This window comes from Hypanus sabinus, chromosome 8, assembly GCF_030144855.1.
Source record: "Hypanus sabinus isolate sHypSab1 chromosome 8, sHypSab1.hap1, whole genome shotgun sequence".
Taxonomy (NCBI): domain Eukaryota; kingdom Metazoa; phylum Chordata; class Chondrichthyes; order Myliobatiformes; family Dasyatidae; genus Hypanus; species Hypanus sabinus.
This window is the reverse complement of record NC_082713.1, coordinates 49,512,933-49,527,387: the sequence shown is the minus strand read 5'-3', so window position 1 is coordinate 49,527,387 and position 14,455 is coordinate 49,512,933. Positions and strand designations below refer to the sequence as shown.

The following is a 14,455-nucleotide window of genomic DNA, read 5'->3' as shown; positions in this document are numbered from 1 at the left end:
GGGAAAGGTCTAAAATAAATTAACTGGGTCACGAGCCAGTCATTTTAGCAATAGAAGGACAAAGAATGTAACGAAGGTGTGGCTGTGGGATTGTAATTGAGAAAGTAGCAGCACAGTGGTATGGAAGGAACTAAGTGGTTTTCTAATAGACAAAGGTAGAGCCTATTGTTGGCAGAGCAGTCATTACTGCTGCCATATGTTCCACTGACTGGGTCAATCCTAATCTGGTTTGCTGCCTGTGTGAATTTTCCACGATTTCTCCGTGACTGCTCCAGTTTCCCCTCACATCTCAAAACATGCACTGTTCCGGCAGTTTAGCTCTGCTATAAATTGCTCCTGGTGTAAATGAGTGGCAGTGATTCACTGGGTCTTGATGGACATGTGAAAGAGAAAATAGGTTACTGAGAATAATTTAGGGAATGGGACTAATAGGAATCCTTTGAGACCTGATGGACCAAAAAGCCTCCTGTGTTATAAGAAAGATGAATACAACAAGACAAAAAGAGATGGTTTTAGAAAGCATTTTTCCAAATCATGTGCTGAATACTGTGTTTACAAATACCTATGTGGGTTCATGACACTGTTGTGATAAATGAAATACAACTTTTCCTGAATGGGTAGACAGCTTGGCATTTGCTTTATCGGTTAGCTAATTGCTTATTATCAGCATTCATTATCCTTGCCACCAGAACTCTTTCTGATGGACACTTGAAAACTGGAAGGATACAGAAATCTCAGAATCAATTTGATTAGTAATCTATGTCTGCTTTGAGGAAAAGCATATTCAGCAATACTTCTGGAAATCCAACATATACATGTGAGTAGTTTGTCAAATAAAACCATGCGATTAGCAAGGAATAAGGAAGGCATTCCATGGAATTAAATCACTAAGTCCTACCTTTCTGGTGAAGAAAACTTCCTGTTTATCTCAGTCTGATCCAGTTTTTCCACCGGATATCCCTGCAAAGAAGAGAGTCAGTCAGTACAAAGAAACATCCGCAGCCCTATTTATGGCACAGTTGGGAAACACATCAACACTGCCCTGGAATTTCTCCTGTTAGCTAGACTGCAGACAGGTCCCTTAATTAGCAACTAAACTGAATATTTGACAATGCCCAAAATGGGTCTGTGGAACTTCGAAAAAGAAGCACTGCAATACAAAACTAGCTGGTGGACTACATTAGAAGTATAGTTCAACCATTTTATAACTAGTGTCCTGTTGAAAAGTATCTCAGTTCCAACATTTCCAATCTCTATTTTTGGACTTCATTACTGTTATTTTAAACTGACATCAGGTCAATAGTTTCTCAAAATGTAGATTAAAAAACTAAAGTCTGTGATAATATTTACACTCTCCTTAAACCTGCGATTGTAATGCATCTGAAGACACGGGTAAACAGAAATGTGTGATTAAAAAAAAGATGGTGGAAAACACCAGATCCAACCACTCACTGACAGCCACGATATGCATGGTTTCTCCAGCTCTGTGATCAAGACTCCTTCGCAAGTAACCCATTTGGATCAGCCTTGCTGCACACTTAACCAACAGGTGAAGCAGGCCACATTTCAAATATGAAATAATGTTAAGCCTTGGAGCTGACAGTAATGTGGCAGTGAAGAGCTTCAGTCTCCAATCTATAGTCACACTGTCCACATCTGGGATGAGGAGGATACCTTAGGCCTCAAAGATTCTGAATCACAGCCATCTTCCAAGAAGGAGATAAATCTGACTTGTAACTACCATGAAACCATAAGACATATGAGCAGAATTAGGCCATATGGCTCATTGAGTCTGCTCTGCCATTCATTCATGGCTGATCTTTTTTCCCCATTGAAATAAATATCCCAATATATTTTAAATATCCCCATTGACTTAGGCTCCATAGTCATTTATGGCAATAAACTGCACAGATTCACCATCCTCCACTGACAAAAGGGTCTCCCTGCCGTTGGTACTCAGGTCCGTGATCACCAGGATGCTCCTGAACAACTACCTCTCAGTGTCCAACCAACTGCTCCTTCAATCACAGTCCACCTGGAGGCAAATGGACAGGGTTTTCACATTACACCTGTTCACTGGCTGGCCACTTCACTTCATGCTTAACACCACGTTGCCCAGACAGGCATTCAATTCTAAGCCCTGGTATGAGAAATTAACCTCATCAGTATTCCAGCACAGCTTTTAGTTGACCAAGCAAAAATACACTTGAAAATCAAGACCTTGGAGAAGACACAAAACCAAAGGTTTATCAGGAAGCCCACAATCAGTACCTGACACCTGTTTCACACCTTGACAACTTAGAGCAAACATCACAAGACAGTGGACAAATAGCATCCAAATCCAGCAAATTCACTGAAAAGATAAACCAAAGCCATGACCTACTCCAAGCCAACATCTTCAGCATCAAGGCCCTGGTTCATTTTGATTAATAACACTAAGATGACTACATTGTTTCTTGCCAATCACCACTCTCCCCAGACAGACACTTACTGATTTATTCAGAGATGGTGTGGAACAGGCCCTTCTGGCCCACTGAACCATGCTACCCAGCAACCCACCTATTTAACCATAGCTTTGTCACAGGGCAGTTTACAATGACCAATTAACCTACTAACAGCACACCTTTGGACTGTGGGAGGAAACTGCAGCACCTCGAGGAAACCCACGTGCTCTCATTATAGATAAGATAGAGGTAGGAAAGTTGTTTCTACTGGTAGGTGAGACTAGAACTAGGGGACATAACCTCAAGATTCGGGGAGATGGTGAATCTATGGAACTTTCTGCCCAATGAGACAGTGGAGGCTACCTCACTAAATATACTTAAGACAAAGGTTGGATATATTTTTGCATAGTAGGCGAATTAAGGGTGTGGGGAAAAGGCAGGCAGGTGGAGATGAGTCCATGGCCAGATCAGCCATGATCTTATTGAATGGTGGAGCAGGCTCGACAGGCCAGATGGCCTACTCCTGCTCCTATTTCTTATGTTCTTGTGCTCTTATGTGAAGAACATACAAACTTTCTTACAGAGGATGCCAGAATTAAATATTGATACCCTGAACTATAATAGTGTCACGCTAACCACTACCTTACCATGGCGCCCAAGCCCAGAGGGAGTTACCAGGTGAACAGTAAAAAGTCTTGAAGGATGGTGAATACAAGGATGATAATACAAGGAAATCAAGGATGAGCCTTCTTTGAAGCCATCCTTCCCAACATTCCCAAAAACCTCTGGCCCATATCCACTCAAAGTAAAAAAGAAACTCATGGTGGTATTAAGCCCCTTGAACTCATGCATCCAGAGTGCACAAAACCTGCCAATAAAAGAGGAAAGGGACCCAGACATGGAGAGGTTCAAGCGTAGAAGGTTACGTGTTCCCTTTTGACAGCTAAAGACACATCATATAGCCAAATCAACGTGGAGAGAAAACTGTCCACACAATTTAAAAATGACTTCTTTAACTTCACATCCACAATTAATGAAAATCAGTGCAAGCAATCTCTGATGGTCAAATTAAAATGAATCACTTTATACTGAGCATGTCCAGTCATTACTAAGTTGACTAGTAAAGGCACTCCAAATGTTCCTAAGAACCTCAAATAAGAGAGAGAGAGCAACGCAAAGGACAAAAATAGGCTTCTTATTTTCTCTCAGTTAATGCAGCATGCTGTCTGAACTTGAGGGAGAAGTCACCTTTATTGAACCCTATGGAACAAGGTAGATATGGAACCACTAGAGAATGTAAATCTACAACTCCGCAAAAGTCAATATCAAAGGAAAAACAAAAAAAAGTAACAAGTAACACTTCACCATTACAAAGTACCGATGGCCTAGTGCAAATGAATTCACCACAAAACTCACAGCGTTAAATGCAAATATCTTAGTTCATGTACTTGCAACTGAGTTAGTGCCTTGAACCCTACAGCAGTCTGGTAAAATCCTTCCAATTATTCTTAGGACTTCAGTATAGGAGTCATGGCTTGGTCATGGTTTCCTTTGTGCATTTTATTTTGGGCCCAGAAGTAACATTCCATTACTAGGAACTGCTTACTGGGAAAGGAAATGATTCAAATTCAGGCATAGAACTGAACGGAGTGTACACAGAATCATATCCTGATGATCCAAAAGAATATTTAAAAAATAATATACAAATACACTCAACCATTTTGATTCTACACCTATGATTTTCAAAGAGCAACCATATATAAAGCTCAGCTTCAGGTACAGTGTGATATGCAGCTAATGTAGATTGGAGAAATGTGGAGCAAGGCTAACTGAGTTGTCTAGTCTGACTCTATAGTCTTATGATTATAGCAGGATTACTTAAGCCAAATTGGTTTTAAGAGGCAAAAACGGTAAATGCAGGAAACACTCAGCAAATCAGGCAGCATCTGAGGAATAGAATGGTCTTTCATTGATTATATTACGGTTGTTATTCTATTACGGATTTTTAAAAATATGTCCACAAGAAAATGAATCTCAGGGCCATGTGTGGTGACATACATGTACTTTGATAATAAATTTACTTTGAACTTTGAACAGAAACACAGCTAACATTTACGGTTGAAAATTCTTATGATGTGAAGAGAGTTCAGAGAAGGGTGATAGACTCATTCCAGATCTGCAGGGTATGAGCTATGAAGAAAGATTGAAAGATTTAAACTGTTTTAGCTTAAGTACATGTAGAATGAGAGGGGACATGATAGAAGTGTTCAAACTCATAAGGGTACAAGCAAGGCGATGCCAGCTGCTACTTCAAAATTAATCCATCATCAAGGACGCAGGACCACAGGTGGAGACTGGTTGAGGGGAGATTTCAGGCTAACATCATGAAGCATTTCTTTACACAGTGAGTTGTGGACACATGGAACAAACTACCTAGTTGTGTAGTTGAGAGTAGTACCTTAGAGATTTTCAAATCTAAACTCTCTAGTTATTTCAACACACTATGTGAACAGGAATTTGGCAAGCTTTGTTTGGCCAATTAGACTGTTCTTGTCAAAAAGTTTCTTACGTTTTAATGTTCTTGATTAAATGGTGTCTCATGAAAGATTATTGACTGAATGTTATTTTTCTTTCCTGAGATACTACCTACGTTGCTGATTGATTCTGGCATTTAATATTATGAGATAATTGCATTTGGTGGAAGGAGTACTAAGAGATAGGATCTACAAGTATTTAGATAGACAGGGACTTATTAAGGAGAATCAACACGGCTTTGTGCATGGTAGGTCATGTTTACCAAATCTATTGAGCTTTTCGAGAAGGTTACAAGGAAAGTGGACAAAAGGAAGGCAGTGGATGTTGTCTACATAGACTTCAGTAAGGCCTTTGACAAGGTCCCGCATGGGAGGCTAGTTAGGAAGATTCAGTCGCTAGGTAACGTGGAGAGGTAGTAAATTGGATTAGACATTGGCTCAATGGGAGAAGTCAGAGAGTGGTAGTGGAGGATTGCTTCTCTGAGTGGAGGCCTGAGACTAGTGGTGTGCCACTAGGATCAGTGCTGGGTCCATTGTTATTTGTCATCTATATCAATGATCTGGATGATAATGTGGTAAATTGGATCAGCAAATTTGCTGATGATACGAAGATTGGAGGTGTAGTGGACAGTGAGGAAGGTTTTCAAAGCTTGCAGAGGGATCTGGACCAGCTGGAAAAAAGGGTTGAAAAATGACTGATGGAGCTTAATACAGTCAAGTGTGAGGTATTGCACTTTGGAAGGAAAAAACAAGGTAGAACATACAAGGTAAATGGTAGGGCACTGAGGAGTGCAGTAGAACAGAGAGATCTAGGAATACAGATACAAAATTCCCTAAAAGTGACGTCCCAGGTAGATAGGGTAGTAAAGAGAGCTTTTGGTACATTGGCCTTTATAAATCTAAGTACTGAGTGTAACAGCTGGAATGTTATGCTGAGGTTCTATAAGGCATTGGTGAGGCCGAATTTGGAGTATTGTGTGCAGTTTTGGTCACCGAATTATAGGAAGGATATTAATAAGGTTGAAAGAGTGCAGAGAAGGTTTACAAGGATGTTGTCGGGACTTGAGAGACTGAGTTACAGAGAAAGGTTGAATAGGTTAGGACTTTATTCCCTGGAGCATAGAAGAATGAGGGGAGATCTGATAGAGGTATATAAAATTATGATGGGTATACATAGAATGAATGCAAGCAAGCTTTTTCCACTAAGGCTAGAGGAGAAAAAAACCGGAGGACATGGGTTAAGGGTCAAGGGTGAAAAGTTTAAAGGGAACATGGGGGGGGGGGGAGGCTTCTTCACACAGAGAGTGGTGGGAGTGTGGAATGAGCTGCCAGATGAAGTTGTAAATGCGGGCTCACTTTTAACATTTAAGAAAAACTTGGAAGGTACATGGATGAGAGGTGTATGGAGGGATATGGGCAGTGGGACTAGGCAGAAAAATGGTTCGGCACAGCCAAAAAGGGCCAAAGGTCTGTTTCTGTGCTGTAATGTTCTATGGTTCTATGGTTGAAATCAATAAATGGTTAATGGCCAATCAACATTTATACTGATTATGAGAAGAGGAAAAGTTACCGCATTAGTAGAAGTGAATTTCAATGAAATTAATAGTTTATCGAAACCAAAGCTAACTCTCAGTAGAACAAAAGGCATCAATACAAAAAGAACCATGACAGTGTTTAGAGTACTCATTCCACAACAGCTCAGTGGATGGCAATGAGGAACCATTCATGCTCGTGGTGGAAGAAATGAGTGCACAATATTATCATGTGCGAAGGGACAAATAATGAATACAGGCTCCTTTCCCTGACTGCTAATCCAGTGAAAAGTAGAGGATATGAAGGAAATGCATTTCACATACTGTATAATGTGATACCAGAATTGTAACGGTGAGCTTTTAGGTTGCTTACATTCTACCCACTGTGTACGATTAATTTTATTCTATCAATTGGGATAAGAAAACTTGATTAGAATAATTCTCGTTTAACAGGGAACATTTAACAAAATGAAGGTACAAGTTTCTTTGAAAGCACTGAAAATATGTTGAAAATATACCTCTCCCAGGCAGTTGTTTTTTTTTGAAACTCAGTATCACATTTAAAACAGTCAATCAACAAATCTGTGCATGATAGATGGCTGGCTTAAACATGTTCCAAGTTGCATCTATATTGTTTACATAAGAATTCCACCCTTTGATCTTAGCTCACAAGAGGTACAAGTTAAAAATAGAACATTATATCAACCAGACAACAGAAAAGGTTCCTAATTACACAATAACATTTTTGTCATTTCTCATGTTGAAAATCTCTGATTTCAATCAGAAAGGGTTTGAAAGGTTGAACATCAGAATGCTTCTCGTAACATGAAAAATTTAAAAAAACTGAAGTTGCTTCCTTTGCATGCCTTATCGCATTTTTGTCATTGTTAATAAAGCCTGCAATAGATGTTTGATTCATTAGGAGAATAAATTTTCAAAAAAAGTGAGACCCAGTTAAAAAAATTGACATAGTTGCCCTACCTTAGTTAAAGTGGCTGGAATCTGCTCGAACCTTGTTTTAGAATGAGGTTCTTCGAGGTGAATGTTAACTGAATGAAAATCCTGATAATGTATGGATACATCTCCAGCAGCTTGTTGTATTTGCTGAACATGTTTTTTCAAAGTGCATGGTATATTTGGTTTGAGTGGCTCTAAATTGTCGCATTTCTGTTCACATTGTTTCTCTCCTTGATGGTTGTACTTTTGTTGCTCTATATCTCTAAATGAACAAACCGTATATTTCTCAGGGCACTGATCAACCCTGCCTGTGGAGTGATGGAAGTTTTCCTCAGGAGGTGGCTTTGGATCATCACGTTGATTAACATGCAACTTACTGCATAAATGCTGAGCTTTACACCTTCCTAATGAATTTGATTTACTCTGAGGTCCTACCGAATCAGATCCGGAGAAAATTTTACTAGTTTCTTCAAAGAATCTTCTCCTCTCTGCAAAAGGCACCAATGGGGAGGTATCTGGTTCTTCCAACAATGGCACTGTACATGGTTTTACCTCATCTGCTCCACTTTCCTTTATCACCTTATTTTGAAACTCCAGCTTATTTTCTGATGTCCATCTCCTCAGGTCACTGCCACAAGAATTCTGTGCAGTCTTCTGCTCAACAGTTTTGGATAATGCATCTATTTCTGATTTATATTTGTTTGGCGAAATATTGGAGTTGCTGGCCAATGAACAAAAATACATACTTCCAGCTTTATGATTTTCAGATGTGTTATCCAGGTCTTTATTGGAACTTGTGGTCTCTGTCTTTGCACTGGTTGTTTCTTCTGCTCTGTTATTGGCTTCAGACTCATTGGTTATGCAAGTATAGGAAGTGGATGGCCCCTCTCTTGAATCACTCATTTCTTCTGAAGTTTCTTCCATCTGCAGCAGTGCAGCACCACTTCTGTTCTTCTGGAGCTGAGCTTTCTTCATTTGTATCTCATTACGCAAATTTGTGGCAAAGCGATCACTTTTCCGCCGCATTCTTGCTGCTTTGGAACTTGATAACCGGGCATTTCGGAAAATTTCATTCTCTATTTCCAAAACATGACTACTTGAGGATGTGCTTCCAATTTCACTCATTTTATCCGACGGGCTTGGGGATTCCTGTTGATGGGCTATCATTTCAGCAGTTGCACCTTGGCAGCTTGTTTGACTGAGTTGAGTCTTGCAAGATGAAGATAGATCTTGACTATCTATACAGTGACTGTAGGAAGAACCATCAGTTTCTTGTTGCTTTTCCTTCAGTATACATTCAGAACTCATTGGAGTCTCTTTTATCTGTTTTTCAAATGAAGTATCAATTTTGTTTAAAGCTTTATAAAGACCCCCAGCATTGGACTGATATCCAATCTGAGGTGTTGATATACTATTGGGCCATTCACCTCTTTCTTGGTTACACTGTATTCCATTTTTATTACAATCTGAAATCATTTGTGGAAGTAGTTGCACTGATAACAACCTTTCAGGTGCACTGTGTCTATGTACATTCAAAGTTAATTTTTTATTTTGATCCATTCGGTTTGTGTTCTGGTATTGACTGGCAACAAAGGACGGATCAATTAAGTTGCATGAATTCAACTGCCCCATCAAATACTGGATAGATTTTCTAGGACGTGTTGCATTTTCATGTGAAACGATTTCTTCACTGTGCCTATGAGAATGACAGTAAAGCCTTGGTTGTTGCCTTAGCAAACAACAACACTCTATTGGACAATGACTAGATATGGATTTGCTAGAGTACTGGGAAGGGCTAGTAGAGCAATTGGGAACACAGTAAGATTCTCCCTCAGAATCTCTATTTTTTACTGATAACAAGGTTTCAGAAGTCCACCTTCCACGATGAAGCAGCAAATTTTTTGCTGCAAGTGCCTCAGAATTCGTCAGACACATAGATGCAGAGCGGGATTTAGTGGCCACAAAACTTTCCCTGCGAACAGGAGGCGGGGGAGGAGCTGAGCTGGTAGAACCTGCAGCACTTTCGCCAAGCACATGGGATGCTGGCACATTGTCTCCTTCAGATGACCTCTTTCCACAGTGAGAACATAATTGTTCCTCAGCCACTGGTTCCCCACCTTCACTTCCACTTTGCAAATACTGGGCATCTCCATACTTCACTGGTAACCATGGTCCCAAACTATGCAATATACTGTCCAGGGATGCAGACTCATCAGTCTTCATTGATGAGGAAACGGTGTAGTCAGAGGTATTAGAGCTTGCAGAAAATGAGCTGTAGGCAGAATCTCTTTTGTTAGGGTATGTGCTTTGATCACAATTTTGGTTGGGTTGGTCAAGGCTGTCCATACTTCCAAATGAGCTCCTTTGATCCAAGCTATGATGGAGAGCTAGTTGATCCCACTGCATAGGAAAGTCACTGCAAGACAAAAGAATATAGATGATTTTTAAAAAAAAAATCACAATATTGTATTTTGTTCCCCACTTTGTTTGACAAATAATTTATGGCTTCCATTTATATGCTGGTAGTACCATTTTCTGGTTGCCTGGGTGTCACATCTCTGGGGATCTATCCTGCACCCAACATCTTGATGCAATTGCAAAGAAGGCACAACAGCATCAGTATTTCATAAGGAACTTGAGGAAACTTGGTACATCACCAAAGACTCTTGCAAATTTTTACAAATGTACTGTGGAGAGCATTCGAATTGGTTGTATCACCATCTGGCATTGATTGACCACTGCACGGAATCAGGAAAAACCTGGAGAAAGTTGAAAGCTCAGCCAGCTCCATCACGGGCACTAGCCTCCCCAGCACTGAGGACATCTTCAAAAGACGATGCCTTAAAAAGGCAACATCAACTATTAAGGAACCCCATCACCCAGAACATGCCCTCTTCTCACTGCTACCTTCAAAGAGGTGGTACAGGATCCTGAAGAATCACATTCAATGTTTTAGGAACAGCTTCTTCCCCTCCACCATCAGATCTCTGAATGGGCAATGAAACCATGTACAATCTCTTTGCACTACTTATTTAATTTATTTATAATTTAAAGATTTTGAAAATTATATATTGCAATTTACTGCTGCATTAAAATTACAAATTTCATGGCATTTGCTAGTGATATTAAACCTGATTCTGATACCTCTTTTGCATTCTTCCTCCTACAGTGTACTCAAGTCAGCATGATATCCTTAAGGGGAAATCTTGCCTGACAAATAGGTTGGAATTCTTTGAGGAAATAACAGGCAGGATAGACAAAGGGGAGTCAGTGAATGTTGTTTACTTGGATTTTCAGAAGGCCTTTGAATAAGTGCCGCACGAGACTACAAAACAAGGGTTGCATCCAGTACTTTTCACAGTATATGTTAATGATCTGGATGACAGAATGGATGGCTTTGTGGCCAAGATTACATATGATACAAAGATAGGAGGAGGGCGTAGTTTGAGGAAGCAGGGAGTCTGTAGGACTTGTACAGATTAGGAGAATGGCAGAGAAGTAGCAGATGGAATGCAATGCAGTAAAATGTACAGTCATGTACTTCGGCAGAAGGAATAAAGGCATAGAATGCTTTCAAAATGGGGAGAAAATTCAGAAATTAGAGGTGCAAAGGGACTTGGGGGTACTTAGTGCAGGATTCCTTAAAGGTGAGCTTGCAGGTTGAATCGATAGCAAGGAAGGCAAATGCAATGTTAGCATTCACTTCCAGAGGATTGGAGTATAAAAGCAAGGATGTAATGCCGAGGCTTTATAAAGCATTTGTCAGACTGTATTTTCAGCATTTCTCTGCCCCATATTGAAGAAAGGATGTGCTGGCATTTGTACAGGGTCCAGAGGAGGTTCATGAGAATAATCGCAGGACTGAAAGGATTAACATGTGAAGAATGTTTGATGGCTCTGAGCCTGTATTCCCTGGAGTTTAGAAGGAGAAAGAGGGACAGATCTAACTGAAACCTACCAAACATTGAAAGGCCCAGATAGGGTGAACGTACAGAGGATGTTTCCAATACTGAGTCTAGAGACTAAGATTAGAAGGACATCCCTTTAGAACAGAAATGAGGAGGAACCTCTTTAGGCAGCTTTGTGAATCTGTGCAATTTGTTGCCATGGATGACTGCTGAGGCAAGTAATTGACTTGTAGGAGGTGTCAAAGTTACAGGGAGAAGGCAGGAGAATGGGGTTCAAAAGATGAATAAAATCAGTCATGATTAAATGGCAGAGCAGACTCAATGGGCTGCTCCTGTGTCTTATGGTCTAAAATAATAATTGTAGGATTAGGCTGAGTCAAAATGGGCTTATGAAGGGCAAATCACATTTGATAAATATATTAAAAATCTTTAAGTTGTAACTTGCTGGGCAAATAAGGGGAGATCTGATGGAAGTGGAATGTCCAGACTTTCAAAAGGCCATTGGTAATGTGCCATGTGAAAATTACTTAATAAAATTAGAGCATTAAGGAATGGAGTTACCCACCTATCTAGAGGTGTAGTGCAAAACAGACCTTCTGGCCTAACTGAGTCGTGCCGCCCAGCAACCCGCCAGTTTAACCCCAGTCTATCCACAGGACAATTTACAATGACCAATTAACCTACTAACCAGTGCATCTTTGGACTGTGGGAGGATACCAGAGCACCCATGAGAAGAATGTACAAAGCTTTTTTAAAAACAGAGCGAAACAGGAATTGAACTCTGAATTCTAATGCCCTAAGCTGTAATAGCACAATGGAGTGCAGAACATAAGGAAAACAAATAGTAATAAAAAGCAAGTCATTTTTCAGGTTAGGAAGTTGTAACTTCAGGGAACCTGGGAGTTCACAATCATAATTTGGGAGGAGGGACCAAGTAAAATATATCCAAAGTTCGTACTCATACAAAGTAGCAGTGAGTTGTTTAGTAGGCATCACAGATATGCACATACACTCAGTAGCCTCTTTATTAAGTAACAGAGTGGAATCTGGTGTGGTCTTCTGCTACTGTAGCCCATCCACTTCATGTTTGACGTGTTGCGTGTTCAGAGGTGCTCTTCTGTACACAACTGCTGTAACGCATAGCTATTTGAGTTACTGCTCCCTTCCTGTCAGCTTGACCCAGTCTGGCCATGCTCCTCTGAGCCATCTCATTATTAAGGTGTTTACATCCCAGAGCTGCTGCTCACTGGATGTTTGTTGTATTTTGTTTTTGCAATATTCTCTGTAAACTTTAGAGCCTGTTGTATGTGAAAACTCCGAGACCAGCAGTTTCTGAGATACTCAAACCACTCTGCTGGCACCAACAATAATTTGGAAAATATGATTATTAAATGATTAAAGTTAATTTAGTTAACTTCAACAAAGTTAAAGTCACTTAGATCATATTTCATCTTATTCTGTCTGATGTTTGGTCAGAAGAACAAATGAACCACTTGACAATGTCTTGCATACTCTTATGCAGTGGCTAATTAGATATCTGCATTAACGAGGTGTACAGGTGACCTTAATAAAGTGGCCACAGTGTGTGTTCGGTAAGAATATGGCAGATGACATACGAGGGGTGATTAATAAGTTTGTGGCCCAAGGTAAAAGAATCAATTTTAGAAACCTAGCATATTTATTTTTTAACATAGTTTCCTCCTATATTTACACACTTAGTCCAACGGCTGTGGAGCATATGGATCTTGGACCTCCAGAAAGTGTCCACGGCAGGGGTGATTGATAAGTTCGTGGCCCAGGGTAGAAGGAGATGAGTTATACAGCTCTCTTTACATACACATGCAGGTCAACTCTTTGAATGATTATGCAGAAAGTTTGAAGTTAATAACTCATCTCCTTCTACTTTAGGCCACAACTTATCAATCACCCCTCGTATAATGCGGAAATGTGAGAAATCATCCACTTTGCTAGAAACATAGGAAACAAAAGAGCAACTTTTAAAAATTGAGACAGATGTGAAAAGTGAGGGTGTTCAAAAGGACCTGTGCACAAGACCAGTGGACGTTAATATGCAAGTCCAGCAAACAATTAGAAGACAAATAGTACGCTGGCATTTATTGCATGATGATTTGAATATGAAAGATACTGTCCTTGCCCTTGAAGTATTATAAACACCAGAGATTCTGCAGATGCTAGAAATCCAGAGCAATACACATGAAATGCTGGAGGAACTCAGCAGGTCAGACAGTATCTATGGAAAAGAATAAACAGTCGACCTTTTGGACCAAGAGTAGTTATTGGTACCGTGAAATACCGTGTGAAGTTCTGTTCTTCATAATCACGACGCCTCTAATATAAGAGGGACTGTATTTAAGGTTAGTGGGGCAGGTTTCATTAATCTTTTTGAAAAGTTTACTGGTTTGAAAATGATTAATTAAATCAATAAGTGGTTTGGGTCTGGATCTCATTGTATGAAATGGTAATGGAGGCTGAAACTCTCAAAGTAGCTGGATGAGTACTTGAAGAATCAGAACTAGGAAGGCTCCACACCAAAAGACGGAAAATGGGATTATCCTAGAATAGACATGATGAGCTAACTGGCCTCCTGTGTTGTAAATTTCTATATGATTGTGTTTTTGATGTGATTATCTCCTGCAACTCATTTACACTTGTTGAGGTTTGGAGAGATTTTTTTTTGCCCTTTTAGTTTCACATAATAGGACACTTGCATTGTCAAATAGTCAAAAAGGATCAGAACCATTATATTATATGATGTGGAATGGTGTTTTGCAGCAGTATGGTGCACAGATGAAATTATTGTACAGTAATTTACAAAGTAAATAAATGGTACAAAAAACAGTAGTGTTCACGGATTATTCAGAAATCTAATGGCAAATGGGAAGAAGCGCTTTTTGAATTGTTGAGTTGAGGGGCGGTGGTGGTGTCTTCAGGCTCCTGTACTTCCTCCCCGATGGTAGAAATGAGAAGAGGGCATGTCCTGAATGGTTAAGGACCTCAATGATGGATACCACCTTCTTGAGGCACCACCTCTTGAGAATGTCCTCGTAGGTGGGATAACA

General features: G+C 40.0%; 1 protein-coding gene across 5 annotated transcripts in view; it reads right to left on the bottom strand.

The window, feature by feature from the left end:
- The window catches only part of LOC132398122 (protein Shroom4-like), a 140,977-nt gene that overhangs the window by 31,468 nt on the left and 95,054 nt on the right, over window positions 1-14,455 (bottom strand). For all 5 annotated transcript variants that reach the window (XM_059977136.1, XM_059977134.1, XM_059977138.1 and 2 more), the window contains 2 exons: window positions 7,492-9,883; window positions 899-960 (listed from right to left, as the gene is read on the bottom strand). In XM_059977136.1, coding sequence (XP_059833119.1) covers window positions 899-960; window positions 7,492-9,883 — 2,454 coding nt within the window. The remainder of the gene's footprint in view (window positions 1-898; window positions 961-7,491; window positions 9,884-14,455) is intronic.